The 15,868-nt window shown below is 39.5% G+C and overlaps 1 protein-coding gene across 1 annotated transcript in view; it reads right to left on the bottom strand.

Annotated features, from left to right (window-relative positions):
- The window catches only part of ctnnd2a (catenin (cadherin-associated protein), delta 2a), a 302,877-nt gene that overhangs the window by 72,962 nt on the left and 214,047 nt on the right, over positions 1 to 15,868 (bottom strand). The window contains 1 exon segment of the mRNA XM_042510566.1: positions 8,167 to 8,380. Coding sequence (XP_042366500.1) covers positions 8,167 to 8,380 — 214 coding nt within the window.

A 15,868-nucleotide genomic window follows, 5' to 3' on the forward strand; every position in this document is an offset into this window, starting at 1 on the left:
CTCCCTTTCTTCCTGCATGGGTTTATTTCTCAAGTGGTGAGCGTTGTAGGCATGTGATTGCAATCATGTTAAAACAGTGTTGTCTCTGATGACAAGAACCTGTCGGCTGGCTCGCCAAAAAAGCACTCAGCTGCTTTTCATTGGCTTCTCTGCACATACAAGAATACAACACATGCACACACAACACACGCAAGGGTGGGGTTATGATTTTTTTTTTTTTTACAGACAGCTATGAGACAAAGATTGAGCAGAAGGAGGAAACACGGAGGAATAGACTTCTTAGTGTTTTCTGGGGCAAGGACACTGTGTCTGCCACTGTGTACACTGGCCAAATTCAAGGTTGACACACACATCCGCCCACACTCACCTGCCTGCTCTAGAAACATAGATCTGTAATGCTTCACTAAGCCCAGTGTCCTTATGAGTATAACATCAGATGACCAACAGACAATGACATCAAGCTGGGGCCAGTGTGTGTGTGTGTGTGTGTGTGTTTCCTTCCTTCCTCTCTCTCCCTGTCTTTATCTCTTTCTCTCTCCCTCCTGCAACTAGTTCTCCTTCGACGCTTGATGGACAGTTTCCTTGGAGCTGGGTGGTTAGGGGAAATGGGGAGATGATTGCATGAATTCATGAATAAATGAGAGTGTGACTTGTAAGGGGGGAGTGAGGCCTGTTAGGCCTCAAGTGGCGATGTTTTATTAAACAGCCTTCATCTGTGTGACTCGATGTGAATTAGTTATCCACGGGGTCAGAACCTGGTGATGAGTAAAGCCAAAGACGACAAATTACACAGCTAATGTGTCTACAAAATCTGTGCGCAGAAAAAAAATCCAAAAAAAATATTGATTTTGGATTATGTTATAGGTTACAGCATTAACAACTGCAGTTAACAATTGCTGAATTGACCCCGGGGTCATACAACTTTTCATCCTGCAGTGGGTTTGTGGAAAACATTTGTCAGCACTAGGTTAAGTCCTGTATTGTGGGTAAATTGTCTGTGCTTATATTGTCGGTTTCATTCCCACAAGGGCCTCCCACTGTGAAAATGCTGCAGAGACATTTCTGCAGGACACTAACAATTTTATAGCATGGTAGCAGCAGCAAAAAAGAGAAAAAAATCCTGGTGGAGGCATCCTGTTTCCCCACAGGAATCACTGTAATGACTGTGATGGAGCTCTGTCCTCGAGCGCTTTTGAAAGAAGGTTATGAGCTTTGGCTTGAATTAAAATGGCTTTGGCAAATGCTATAACAGTAGTGGGAACATGGAGATTTGGACATCTACACGAAGCAGGGATTCATGCCTTTAAGTAGCAGACAGCAAGGTGAAGAATTTGCCACTGAAGGATGGCAGCAGTACTATTTCACTATGTTGGTTTGTTGCTAACATCATCAGCTTGCATAAGCAGAAAAGTGTTTGCCTCTTCTATATGCACTTGTTTTTCTTTGTCTCCACTTTCATTCTGCTGTGTAATGCACAGAATATCAATCAGCACTTTAGCCATTTGTCTCCAGTTTTCAAAAATAAATAACTATAATTTAAGAGTTACACACTAAAGACGTTTGCACAGATGCCCACATTTTGAACACTCACTTTCTTAGCAGTTGCCTCTCCGGCCAACAAGCATTTCAGAGCGGGCAGGGAGCAGCTGCAGCAAAGTTATGCCATGGTCCACTGCCTCAAGGTGAACCCATGAGTAAGGATAGCATCTCCTATTGACACTCAGAGCCTCTGCATCGACCAGACTTTGACTGACAGGCCCGGAAGCCTTGACTTCGTCCTATCTACCTCACGCTGAGACCCAGGAAGCCAATAAAGCTCGTCTATATTTAAACTTCAGAACCGACAGGGAGATAGGGTAAATTGTTGAGGGAAGGTTTTTCTGGTCACTAAAAAAAATGCATGCCCTTTCTCATTTCCCCAGACCTAAACAGTCTCCTTAATCACAGAGAACAGAGTACTGCTTTGACGAAGCTGACAACACAAAGGCAGTAATGAGGAGGCTGATTTGTTATGACTCTAGCACAACCAGTTTTGTTTTGGGGTTTTTTGGTTGAGTCCAGCAGCTGAAGATTGTCTATTGATGTCATTTCAGTATGCACCAATGCCCTGATAAACCTCCCCAACTGCCATTTGCTCGCTTTTAAATCATTTAGCCACCAATTAGTAATGAAGGTCAAGCTCTGAGTGGAATATAATTTGGCCATAGATCCAATGTCTTCTTTCTACAACATACATACCACTGCAGAGGCTAATGAAGTTATAAAATAAAATGCTCATTAACTTTTGTTTTTTCATGGTATTTGAGAGAAGTACAGTCCAAAACATTGAAATGTTCAGTCCAAAAGCACTTGGTCTATAGCTGTAAGAGAAGGCCGAATGTTAGGATCTCAACAACTAATTTTTGAATAATTAACACTTAACACTATCTCATTACGAAACAAATATCACAAACATTATAAAAAGTGATTCACACAAAAGTTAACTGCCACTGTTATTCAGAAAGCAAGCCAGAGTTCGCCATGTGTGGCTAAGCAGTACTGTGTACAGGAAAGAAAAAAAATTTTTATTTGTGTGCCTAGGATTAGGATGTTTCTCTTTTCGCAGTGCTATTGAAATACATATTAAGTATCTTTTCTTTCAAGCTCGTATTGAAACAAAGTTTAAAACACTGCTAGTGACAACATTTAACAAAACTGGCTGTTAGCTATATTTGGAGATCTGCTTTCAATCTTGACTTTTCTTGACCTGCTTTTAATCATGCCTTTCTCTTGTGTTGTAGATCTACCTCTGGATTTGACCTGTAAACATTAAGTTTGACACAAGGCTATTCTGGCTATTTTCATTTTCTGGTCCACTTAATTTCAGACTAAGTCCATGTCCAAGGTGGAAAATAATCAGAACACTGTGCACATATTCTTGGTAAAATAGACACACTTAATTAAAAGTGTGCTGAGCAGCATGAATTTTTTTAAGTCCCTTTCTGTATTTGTAACTAAAAACAAAACATGTAAATCACGTGTAATTGAATTACTGAGTAATTATGCAACAGTTTCAAGTAGTGAATTAGAGCTCCAGCAGGGAGTTCCACAAGGCAAATGAAGATAGACTTCAAAATATAGTTGTACTGGCATGAAAGCAATTGAAATGTGGAGCTCAATGGTAAGTACCAGAATAAACACACAACAGTGCATGACACTGATTCACTCAGCCAGCAGCAGGGGAGAGCCAGACAGGGAAGGGCAAAGACAGGAAGAGTCAGGGAGAGAGAGGGGAGATAGAATTTCACAGTGTGTGTATGTGTTAGTGCAAAATGACTATTTATAAAAGTCAGAGCTCAAAATATGATGCAGGATGACTTACGGTGCAATTTTATTCATTCGTTAAACTGCTTACAGGCCGCACACAAATACATGCACGCTCCATCTCCAAGCTGTGTTTTTAATCTCTGAGTCTCTCCAGTGCTGTGGTGACATTCTCAAAGGTGCCAAAATGTCCCTTAAGGCAAAGTGAGGTGACTGCCATCACTGACATGTACAAAATGCTCTGTCTGTGAGTTTTCCATGGTGCACATTTTTGATTTCTTTTATCTAGAATTTCTAAAACAAAAACAAAAAAACTTGCAGCAGGAGTCTGTATACTGATGATGGTGGGAATTGCTGGGTAAAATAACATCTATTATTGAATTTTAGTAATCTTACTGTCCTCTCTACTTCCTTACTGTATTCTCCCCTTTATGTTTTTCTTTCTTCCTATTAATCACAGTTCTCCCATTTGTTTGTTTGTTCATTCCTCCTTGTTCCCTTTCTTGTTATCATAATTTTCACCCTTAACAATATCAGTAATTTGTCCAAGGAAAAGAACAGCGTGCTTCCCTCCACCTTTACGGTTTCTGCTCAACATTTCCTCCTCCATCCACCTGTGTGACTCTAATTGTCCTTCCCTTTCAAGCTGTATTTCCTGCATCCATCCAACCTGTTACAGCTGTGTCAATAACAGTGAAGAGGTCTGAAAAAAATAACCTTCCATCCTTCCTCACCCTCATCTTTTTGTCCCCTCCATTCTTCAGCAGGCTGTTATCAGTATTTGAGGGGTTGCTTGCTGTCATTGTTGTGATCTGCCGGGTCCCCTTCCCCTCTGAGAGTGAGAGTGACCTATGGGGATGTGTCTGGGGATAGATGTTTGAGTGTGCATGTGTGCGTGCATGTGCTTGAAGATGAGCTTCGTCCTGCTCAGGAAAAATGGGGTCAGAAGTCAAATTGAACATGAGGGGGCCCTAAAGACTTTATCTCAGTATTCTTTGTGTGCATGTGCGCGTGTGTTATGTGTGGGTTTTGTGTGTGTCTGTTGAAATCTATGTATGTATGTGTGTGTGTGTTTGCATGCGTGCATGAGTGAATGAGTGTGATTGTACTTTATCTTTGGGAATGTCCAATCCTCTTGTATGAGTGTGAACATGTCTCTCTTATCTCAGGACTAACCTGGTGCAACAAGAGCGAAGAGAGAGAGAAACAACGGTGATACAAGTGCAGATACGGACAGTCCAGCTCAATGCAATGCAAGACACTAGACCTACATAGAAGGTCAGCATGCACACATATAAAGAAGAGAGAAGAAAGGAGTGACAGGCATTAACAGGTGGAGGAGAAAAGAAGAGTAGGAGATACTATAAGATGACAAAAAAGGAGAGAAGACAGACAAGGACTGGCTCTGTTGTGTTAAGGGAGCAACACAGGCTCTTAAATGGGACCTAATTTCAACCGATTCTGCATATGTTTGCATAATATGTAGGCAACAGGACAAGATTTGGTATTGGAGGTGTTCTGGTATTCATTTATAGTTTGTTTATAGTACAGTTAGTGTTGGCCAATCATATTTTAAGAGCAGGTAAACAATGTGTAGAGAGGCAGAAATTCCAATCTTAGAACCTATTGGCCATAGTATAGCAAGGATTTTTTTTTTTAATTATCTGAATTCATATGCAGATATCTCTTTAAAGCGATTAGCTGAAATGAGCGATGCATGGGAGAGGAAGTCTTGGCCCAGATATCAACTAGTGATACCTGAGCAGCCCGAAATATTGGCCTTCGTCCCCAGAGGATTTATCATCATCAGATGGTAGCTGATGGGTTCAGCAAAGAGGACCCATTAAGCTCAAGTTCTTACTTGTATTTTGGGTTTCTACTTGAATGTGTCTCCATACTTTAATGGTTAAAAAACACTGAATTTTCCTCATACTGCCTGTGCTTGAACACACATATTTACATTCTGTCTGAAACACTCAATTTTAGCGCCTGTCTCTTTAAGCCGCTCTCCTGAAAAAGCCTCTGATTACAATGTCATGTAGATGGAAAATGGAGAAAAGCAACACTTTCTGACATGATCATCAATAAAAGCTTTCAACACAACTGAACCTGTTTCAGTGGTCATGATTTAAAATCAGGGCAAAATTAACTATATAAGCAACCACCATTACAGGTTTACCTGGCATTAGCAACTCAATGTAGCAGTGTGCTTGCAGCTGGGGAATAAGCATTTATAGCAGCACTTTCTGCCAATAAAAATCAACAACAAGAGCCTCTAAACACAACTGGAGATGTTCTGGCATAAATATGATCAAAAATTGGGGATAAATGAACATCAGCAAACAAAATTACATGTTTCCCTGACATTAGCATGTAACTGCATGTAGCAGTATAGTGTATAGCTTCACTTCACTTTTTACCATAATAAATCACCAATAAAAGCTTCTAAACACAGCCGGACATGTTTCAGCAGGAATATGATTCAACATTGGGAACTTAACATCAGCAAACAAGGTTACATTTTCCTGACACATAGCATGTAGCTGGAGGTAGCAGTGTAGCAATCTTGTAGCCATTATTATTATTATTATTATTTTATTATTATTATTATTATTATTATTATTATTATTATTAAATTATCATTATTTTTACATATGACAGAAAATACGAAAACCCATAATAAGTCCCATTTAACATAGCAGGGAGAACTGCTCATTGTAGCATCTGATATAATGCTGGCTAAATCATAGCAAACTCTAATTTCTACCACTTGTGTGTGTCTCAGACTCTCATTAAGTGCTGAATTTCATTAGCATCACAGCCTTTAACCTTTATAGACTGAATCCTGTAACACAAATGCCCAAACACAATTCATGCACACATGCCTGCACTGCAGTTCATCATTATTACCTGTCCTGAGGCTGTAGAACCAATGTCATGCTGGAAAATAACTGTAGCTGCACATTTAGATTACACGTATGCTTGAGGTGATGTATGTGCGTGCGAGTGTGAGCTTCTGTGTGTCTGCAGAGAGGAATGCTGTGCATGTGTTAGTGTTTGCCACGGCACTAAAGGGCCTCTGGTAGAATATTAAATTCTTAGTGGGAGGCATATTGCAAAAAATATATCAGGAGAAATGGAGATCAAATTATATCAGCTTGTGTAATGTCTGTTTGCTTAGGTGGGTGTTAAAATGTAATCCATACATCTTTTGCCTACACAGATATTTGTGCGCATCTCTACTATAACCACTGTGCATCTGCGTGTGTCCGGGTGTTTGCATGTCTAATTTTGTTTGTGTGGGTGTGTGCTCTGCTGTATGTGTGTGTCTCCAGTGCACTGGCTAACTTTTACTGCTCATGCCCTCAAGGTTAAAACAAGATTGACCAGTGATTGTAAAACACCACTCTTGCTGGTAGGGACTTGAATGCTAGGTGGACTACCACATACACACACATATTTCTTTTTTTCTGATTGCATGCAGGCGCCCACGCAAAAAAAAACACAGAGCCCAACTTATATTACATTACAACTTAACTACTTGAAAAAAAGAGGACACGTTGCAAAACACTTTCACAGAGAAATTATGCTTGAAAAAAAATGTTGGCGGCCTTGCACTTTCTCCTGCATTCCTTCCAGAAGTTATGCCTTAGAGTCCTATTAGACTGTTGAGGAGAACTGTGATTGAATTTAAAATATTGTTCAGGTGGAATGATAAATAGTTTGGCATCTGAAAGAGCCGAAGATGAACAGCCTTGGTTTTGGTAGTAGTGAGCAGTGAATAGTGAATAGTAACCTTTTGTTAAAGATTCTTTCACTGAAAGTCAAATGTATAAATTCCCAAAGAGAAGTAAAATCACTCGGCTAAAACAACTACTGGTGCTGTCAAGGCCACATGGCCATCTGCTACATTCTCTAAATTGGAATATGAACAAAATTAGATAAAGAAATGAAACAAACAACAATTTAAAAAAATAAACTACAATTACCACATTGTGGTTGTATGCCTCTGCAAACCAGTGAACCCCCCGCCCCCCCCCGGCAGCTTAGAAGATCTATAAAATCAGCACAGTCAACCAAGATTAGTGTTACCGATTCATATCTGACCAGATGTCTTGCCTTCTATTCCTGAGTTATTATGACACTGAGTGTTTTTGCAGAATATAATGATATCATAGTGAATATGACCTTTGATTTTTTGGATAACAAATGTCATCACTTCATCATTTTATCCTATTAGACATTTATCAAAACTTGTCATGATGGCCCAAAAACATGTTCTGTGTGGTCACAGTGACCTTGACCTTGGACCAAATTCTAATCAGTTTATTCTTGATTCAGACAACTGGAATGTCACAGTTACCTTTGACCAGCAAAATCTAATCAGTTCATCATTGAGTCCAACTGAACATTTGTGCCAAATTTGAAAAAAAAATCCTTCCAAGTGTTCTTGAGATATCTTGTTCACAAGAATAGAACAGATTACCCGAAAACACAATGCCTCCGGCCACAGCAATCGCCGGCGTGGAGGCATAAAAAGAAAGACAGAAATATATATATATTTTTCTTTCTCTGTCTGAAACATTCTTGCAATATAGTTACATAAAATCACGTAGATTTGGTGCAATTGTGTGCTGGCAGAATGACTGATCCTCACATCTCCACATATCAGAGTCCATGAACTCATTCACACATAACCACGTGCATCTAACACACACACACACACACACACACACACACACACCATTATAACTTCTACTGAGGCAATAATAGCAGAGTCTTGCTGGAGAAAAACTGCTGCTACAATATGATATATACAGTACATTCAGTGGAGGTGAGGTATGTTTGTCAGAGCTACAGTACCTGTGACCAGCTCTCTGATTTCCACATCTCCAGTCTTCCTCAGCAGGCGGACCAAGGCAGGAATCCCCCCGCAGTTCTTCAGGGCCACTTTGTTCTCATCGTTGGCCTTGCCGTACACCAGGTTCCTTAGGGCTCCGCAGGCGCTGCGGTGAACCTCACTCATCCTGTGGTCCAGAAGGTCGACCAGCAGCTGGATGCCTCCCTGTCTGCGGATCTGAGGATCAAAGAAACTGTATCAATGAAAAATGCACTTGTGCTTTCGGCTTTAATGAAATATATATAACAACAACATGAATCCATCAAAGGCTCACAGAGAACACACTCATGCGCAAAGACTTCACAAAGTCTCCACTAACAGAAAAATGTTGGTGGTCAACAGTCTACGCAGGTAGCTTCCTCTATGTGTACAGTATGTGTGTGTGTGTGTGTGTGAAACCTAAAGTATCCGTCAATCAGATTAACAACCCGGTGTGTACTAATTAAAGACGCTATGACACAGCTAATGACTGTGCTTTCACTAAAAGACACTTAATTACACTGATGAGAGAAGGAAAAGCTTGCTGTGACACCAGCTTTGTTTATAATCTAACAAAACACAACACAGTATTTTTCTGACTGCCTTTTGTCTGCTGCACTGTCTGTCTCTCATCCTGCTTCTCAACAAGTCCCATTTTTACACGTCTGCTGCTAACGGACTAACCCATTATCACTGACACTTTTAGCTTCTGCTAACTGAAGGAAAACGGATCAGAGGCAAAAACTGCTTGTTAAAATAGACAACTAGGGTTGAATTGATTTATATAATGCAGTTGTACTATTTTTAATATTGACATGAATAACGGTGCAAATGTGTGTATGATTTACCTGTTTGATAGAAATGGAAAGTATACAGTTTGAACTTAAAATCATGAGGAATTATATGAGAAACTAGGTGTTCATTTTAAAAGCTAAAGATGCATTTCTCCCTCTGCTAGAAAACTTGAAAAAAATAAAATTAAATTAAAAGACAGAGAGCATTCTGGTAACCTTTATGTGTAGCTCATCAAAAATCTGCTGCCAGGATTTTGACTACGAAACATGACTTTGGTGAATTTCGCCGATCCTGGCTTCCTCACACTGGCTTCCTCACACTGGCTGCCTGTTGCTTTAACAATAGATTTTGAGATATTATTAATAACTTACAAAGCCCTGGAGGCCTTGCTCCAAGTTACTTATCTGATCTGTTATTGCCCTGCGTGCCTTCACCCTTAGATCCTCAGATGTATCGCTCATTGTCGTGCCAAGGTCCAGATTCATTCATAAAAGTGACAGAGCATTTGCTTTCAGAGCTTCAAGACTTTAAGATAACCTGCCTGAGGAGATCAGGGCTGCAAACTCTGTCTCATCTTTTAAATTACCTTTAAAAAACTATCATCTAAAATTACTTTTAGAGGTTTATCATGTTTATGACATTTTTTACTCATCTGATTTTACTATGTAATTAGTGTTTGGCTCCCAGTTCATTTAATTCTTTCTATGTTTTTATATGCATTCTATTTTTATTGTTGAGGACTTTGTAACTGTGTTTTTAAAGTGCTATATAAATAAAGTTTCTTATTATTATTGTTAATAATACTAATACAAATAAAAAAATAGTGCATTTAAACAAACAAAAGAAATAACACTAGTCAGAGTAACACAGCAGCATTGCATCAACAAACAAGCATAATTATCGCAACAGCAATAAGAAAAATGCATGATAACTAGCCTCTCACCCCCTCACATAAAAGTATCACCATCATACCATTATAATCAAAATCAAAATACAACAACAGAATTATCCATCAGCAAAAATATAATCAGATATCAACACAGACATACAGCATCACCAGAATAATATTGCAATCAAAATGTGTGGCTATTTGTATACATTTGTCTTGACTGAGGGGGAGCTGAAAAGGGTGTCAGAGGGAAGAAACTGAAACACATGATGAGGAGGGTGGGTGTTGTCAGACAGGCTGGATTTTGCCCTCTTCACCACATGACTGTTATAGAGAACAGACAAGCTACCCTGTTGGACACCTGTTATTCTGCTTGCATGCACTATAACCATTGCATTCTTGGATTTGTTACTTAGACAGCTACACTAAAAGATGAGAGAAAATGTTCCGTTTGATTCAGCATAGGATTTGTAGAAGAGAGTCATCAGGGCACCATGCGAGTTTCTGTAGGAAGAAAAGTCGTTCTTGACCTCTCCTACAAGCCATGTCAGTGTTATTTTCTAAAGTACGATTATTATTGATGATAACTGAACCAAGGTATTTATAGTTGATGACACCTCTAGACGCTCAATAACGGCGCTCTGAGTGGGATGATGGTGTCTGAAGTTAACGTACATGTCTATTGTTCTTAAGACTTTGAGTTGAAGAAATGAGTTTTTGCACCATTCTACAAAATAATCAACCACAAGGCCATGGCTTGATTCATCAGACAACTGAGTCATCTGCAAACTTCAGGATATATTTTTTGTCAAACTGGCTCCGACAATTATCTGCATACAGTTTATAAAGCTGCGATGAGAAGGCACACACTTGAGGTCGACCTGTAGTTGAAGAAAACATTTAGATGAAAAGAGCTCCCCTGACATAAGATAAATATATAAAGAAATTAGAAAAAAAAGAATTTTGTAACTTCTCTAAAAACATAACTTCTACGCCTTTTATAGCACAATTTTATCCTCTACTTTAAGAATACCGTCAATGTTTTAGATGCTGATCTAGATAACACTGTTCAGCGTGTAAAATTGCACACCATCATGTTTTACGATGTAATTCTAACATATAATCATGGATTATTACACACTGTGGACTTAAAAGGCTTCAGAAAAGGGTTTCCATTTGAACAGGTAGTAAACTTAGAAGCCTGGTTGGTTTTAGACGTCTGCATCTCAGATTTGTTCAGTGATTCAAACATGAATGAATGACACAGAAGAAAATGGCTATGCGGTGTGATTATCAGGCTGTAAACTTAATGTTGTGGGTTAAAAAAACAAATACTAACCAACATTTTCTGCTACTACTTTGCCAAATAGGTATAAAAGCAGATATTGAAACCTTACCTTTTAAATGCCACACTGAGAAATGCTTTTCACACATTATAGAGTGTAGAATATGTTTACAAAATGCATACATTCATTAAAAAAAAATCTTCCCCAGTATAATGGATTGTAGAAAGTGCAAAAGTCAATGTAATATTATAGAGAAATTAAATTCATACAATTAACAAAAATACACCATTAAAAAATAAACAAAACAAAACTGATACAAATAAAAGAGGGAAAAATCCCTAAAATATATGAAAAAAACAAACAAGTTATCAATGTTGTATAATAAAAATCTGAATATATACAGTATATATATATATAAAATGAATCAAATGACCAAATTATTGTAAGAATGACAGTATCATCAAAACACTAACATGCATCGTATAAAAACATTTCACTGGCACTACATGACCTAGCTCTCTGGAGTAATATTCTCATGGCGTTATTATAAGCCACCTGCAATCTCTGTTAAGTTGTCTTTTTGTACTTAGACCACAGGTGGGCAGTATAAAGTGGTTTACAATACGCTCTGAACAAAGATATCTTCATTTCATTTGAACACATGCCAAATTCACGTGAGAGCATGTTTGCCTGACTGTATATCATCCAGCACTGCCTCTGAAAATCATCATCATCATGTGTTATTTCTGATGTTATGAAATTTCCAAGATATTTTACCCTATTACATGCACAAACTACTAGACCGACCAGTCTAATATTTGGTGGGCACATGTGTGACTGTATGCTCAAGGACTTTTTGTGGCTGTGGTGGATCACAATGTAGAAAAAGCCTGTTTTATTGTCTGTTCCATACCGTCATGAGTAGTTTCGTGTAATTTTGACCTGAAGAATCTGCAGATTAATTCCATAATTGATATGTAATGATGCACAACAGTTAGGCAGAATACAGGATCAATAAATTACCATTTTCATTCTTTAGAGCCATTTGACTGTATAAGAGAGGGCAAATGCCAGCAGGCACAGCTGCACTGCATTCCAGCTGCAGCCTGGTTTTGTTCAATCCGCTGCACAACATCATAAAAAAAACGGGAGTGGCTGAGCAACCAGGAGCGTTTCAGAAGTGGATCATTTTGTTTTGCCTACCCAATTTTATACAATTACAGATTTTGTTGATTTGATATTTTTTAAATGGTTAAATGGTTTCTTTAATTGTCATCGTTTTGGGGGGATAAATCACATTAAATTGCATTTTTCAGAGACAAAGGCAGTTCAAGGCAATTTATGATGTTTAAGGTTGTTTTTTTCCTACTTTATCTGTGGGCTACATTCTTCCTCATAAATATATTGTATTTTCTGAAACCCGAACTGCAGCGCATCTGCTGGAAATCCAAGAGTGGCTGTGATCAGCTCAGCTGCCACATGGCAGCTGGAATAGAGCCGCCTAGCGGATATCTACACTCTTCCGGGGGCATTTTTCTAGTTTTCATATGTATATATGCAAGCATCTAACCATCCTATATTACTCTTCTACTATTGGACTTGTTTTAAAGGTGTATGCCTGCCACCAAAAAGCACGCCTGGAAGAATTACATTCAAGGCATTTCTGCTGGTGGCCTTTCTTTTCTGTAAAGGGCAGTGAAGACGTCCCTCTAATCTCCAAACTGTTCAGTATACAGTTCATGTAACCACCTCTTCTCTTTGTATTGTATATGCAATGCTGCATTTGATATGTAAATAAACACAAAGGCACAAAGCATGAGAAACAAACAAACCAATCAGTGCAGATTTATGGTTATATCCTGATTCTGTTAGACAAGACAAAGCTGTCAGGGCTGTTAGCCCAGTGGGGATCACAATGAGGGCACTCTGGTGTTACACATTATGCCTTCCCCCTATGGTGGTACACATAATGCCTTCCCATCAAGGCGCTACACATATTGCCTTCTCCCTGTGCTGGTGCTTTTTAAACCCTCCCACATCGCTTCTCCACTGCAGGGATCTTCTCCGGCCTTAGGGGGCCAAAGAGCTTACAGCAAGCCGCGTTTAGTCCAATCGACAGGGGTGTAGTACTAATCACCAGAAACAGGCTGCTGTGATCACCAGGAGACTAATGTGAACATGGATGGAGCAACTAGTGTGTGTGTGTGTGTGTGTGTGTGCGTGTTTCAGATAGAAACAGAGGGAGTGAAAGAGCCTGTCTTTCACGCTCCCACTTTTATCGAATCTCTGGAGTACTGCAACAGGCAGAGTTACTCATCCAGATAACCCGAAAAAAGTTTTTCACAGTCAACTGCGTAATCAGGCTTCTTGAAACCCCCTTATTTTTCCGCATGTTCTCCCCCAGACCTGGGACATTAAGTACTAGAAAATAATTCTTAGTGTCTGTTTAATCGTGAAGCACCAGATGGGTGGAGTGTACCACACAGACATGTTGACAGAACTTTTAAGTGCAATAAATAGACTTCCAAGCCTTATTTCTCTGTGATTCTTCCTGGCACTCATTGTTTCATCTCCTGTGGAAACCTCACACATCTGCCATGAATGTAAGCCAAGCCAAAAAAAAAAAAGAAAAAAAAGAAAAAAAAAGAATGGCTGTTTACAAGTGCAATTTAACTTCGATTTATTCATCGTAAAAACATACAGATGATAAATGTGGGCCAGGTGGGGAAAAAAGGATGACAGTGAAAAGAGTGAAAGAAAGCAGAAGAAATTGACGGAGGGCAGGGAGAGGATGGAGGTGTTTGATGACACAGCAGGAGTTTATCGAGCAAAAATGACTTTGCTTATCTATTCAATTAAAATGGATTAAGGGATGCAATGAATGGCAAACTAACCTTGCTCCATTGGCCACACAATTTCCTCACTCTGATTCGCCGTCCCTCTTATGCCCTCAAGTCCTCACCTCTGCTCCTCTCCTCCTCCCTCAGCTCCCCTTTCCTCCTCCTGTACTGATCTCCCTCTCCTCTTTATGCTTGTGTCACAGTTAATCTGTTATTCCATAAAAGCCATAGTGCTATTACTTTGTATTGCCTCTGAGCTACCTACAAGGCTTGCCAATACCTCTGCGTCTGTTCCTCTATTCCATGTAAAGAAGATTAGAAGCGCAGATTGATTTGTCTTTGTCTCCCGCTGTTCCGCGGCGGCCACGGCTATTGGTAACCCATAGCGACAGCATTGCCGTGGTAACAGTTAGCAGTGGTGACAGCTGGGATTGTGAGAATCAGAGGTGCTGCTGGCGTAAAAGCTCGCAGCGGGACGCAAGGGTGACACATACCTGGGTCTGTGGCATGTGAAGCCTAACAAGTGCGTTTGAGTCACCACATATGGAACATCAGCACTAATCAGCAGCACGCCAGAGACAGTTTACTGCTTGCATGTTGTGAGCGAGGACACAGAATGAAGATGTGCCACACTTTTAAACCTTTTGTGCACACTCGGGCAGGCACATGCAGGGGGCTTTTGTTTTTGCCTGCTATTTAGCCTCAGGCTAAGTGCATTTTGGAGCCTCTCAACCTTTGGCTAATTGAGTTCTTGGCCCTAGGCTAACATTCCCCTGTGGGGCCCTCTAAACTGGGCCAAACATGGCATTAACCTGTGGTTACCTAATATTTTTTTGGAGGCGGATAATTTTACAGCAGTATCAACACTAAGATTCACAACAGTGAAAATCTACTTTGACAAATACACTGGGGGATCCAATCTGTTGTTTGAACAGTACAGCAACAGAGGCAACAAGAAACACTACTCTCCACAGCAGGGGATCGGGAATGTGTTTAATAATCCCAGTGTGGGAGTTTGAATGTGTTGGTTAGTGGGTGGGCCCCAGAAGTTTCATACTAACATAACCATTTATACAGATTGAGACCTATTTCAAAGGGTGTTGTTGACACCGGGATCCAGATGCATAAAAGTCTGTGCAGATTCACGACTCGAACTGTGAGTATGCACAAAGGCAGAAATATGCATTCTTTCCATCAGATTTATAAAGCACACACTAAAGCAGATGTGTACTTAAGTGGTTGGCATCAAACTGTGGAACACAGAATGATTTACCGTGTAAGAAAATGTATGATGAGAGAATAATTACACAATATGAAATTGTTGGGCAGAATCTGTATTTTTGTTTAAAGGTGACCTATTGTGTATGTTCTTGATTTTTCTCAATGTATTTTTTTTTTCTTTCTTGAGTGTTGGTTAAGTAACTGTAATTGACAGACCATCTATTTTTTTGTTTATATCTGTTTTGAGAAAGGGGCAGGTAAAATTTGATTTCTTTTCTTCTCCCTGCCTCATTTTGGTCATGCAATGAATGTTTGTTTTTATTGTAAATATGATTGTTGTGCATCAACATGAGCGGAACAAATAAAAATGAAATAAAATGAAATGAATTAAAGCTGTGTGTATGCCTGATTCTGTTTTATAAATCTTGAGCATTCTCGTACTGGATGCACATGCACGAGCCTCATTTCCACACCCACATTTAGCCATAAACGGATGTAGAAACGCGCACAAACTCCTGTTTGCATATCAATACTTGTGCCCCTGCACCAGACATTAGACCCATCAATAAGAAATACGATAAAGAAAGAGCAATTACCCCGACTATGTCACATTAGCGAAGTTCTCCAACAGTGCCAAAGCGACCATCATTATGCA

The sequence above is a fragment of the Plectropomus leopardus genome, chromosome 21, assembly GCF_008729295.1.
Source record: "Plectropomus leopardus isolate mb chromosome 21, YSFRI_Pleo_2.0, whole genome shotgun sequence".
Taxonomy (NCBI): Eukaryota; Metazoa; Chordata; class Actinopteri; order Perciformes; family Serranidae; genus Plectropomus; species Plectropomus leopardus.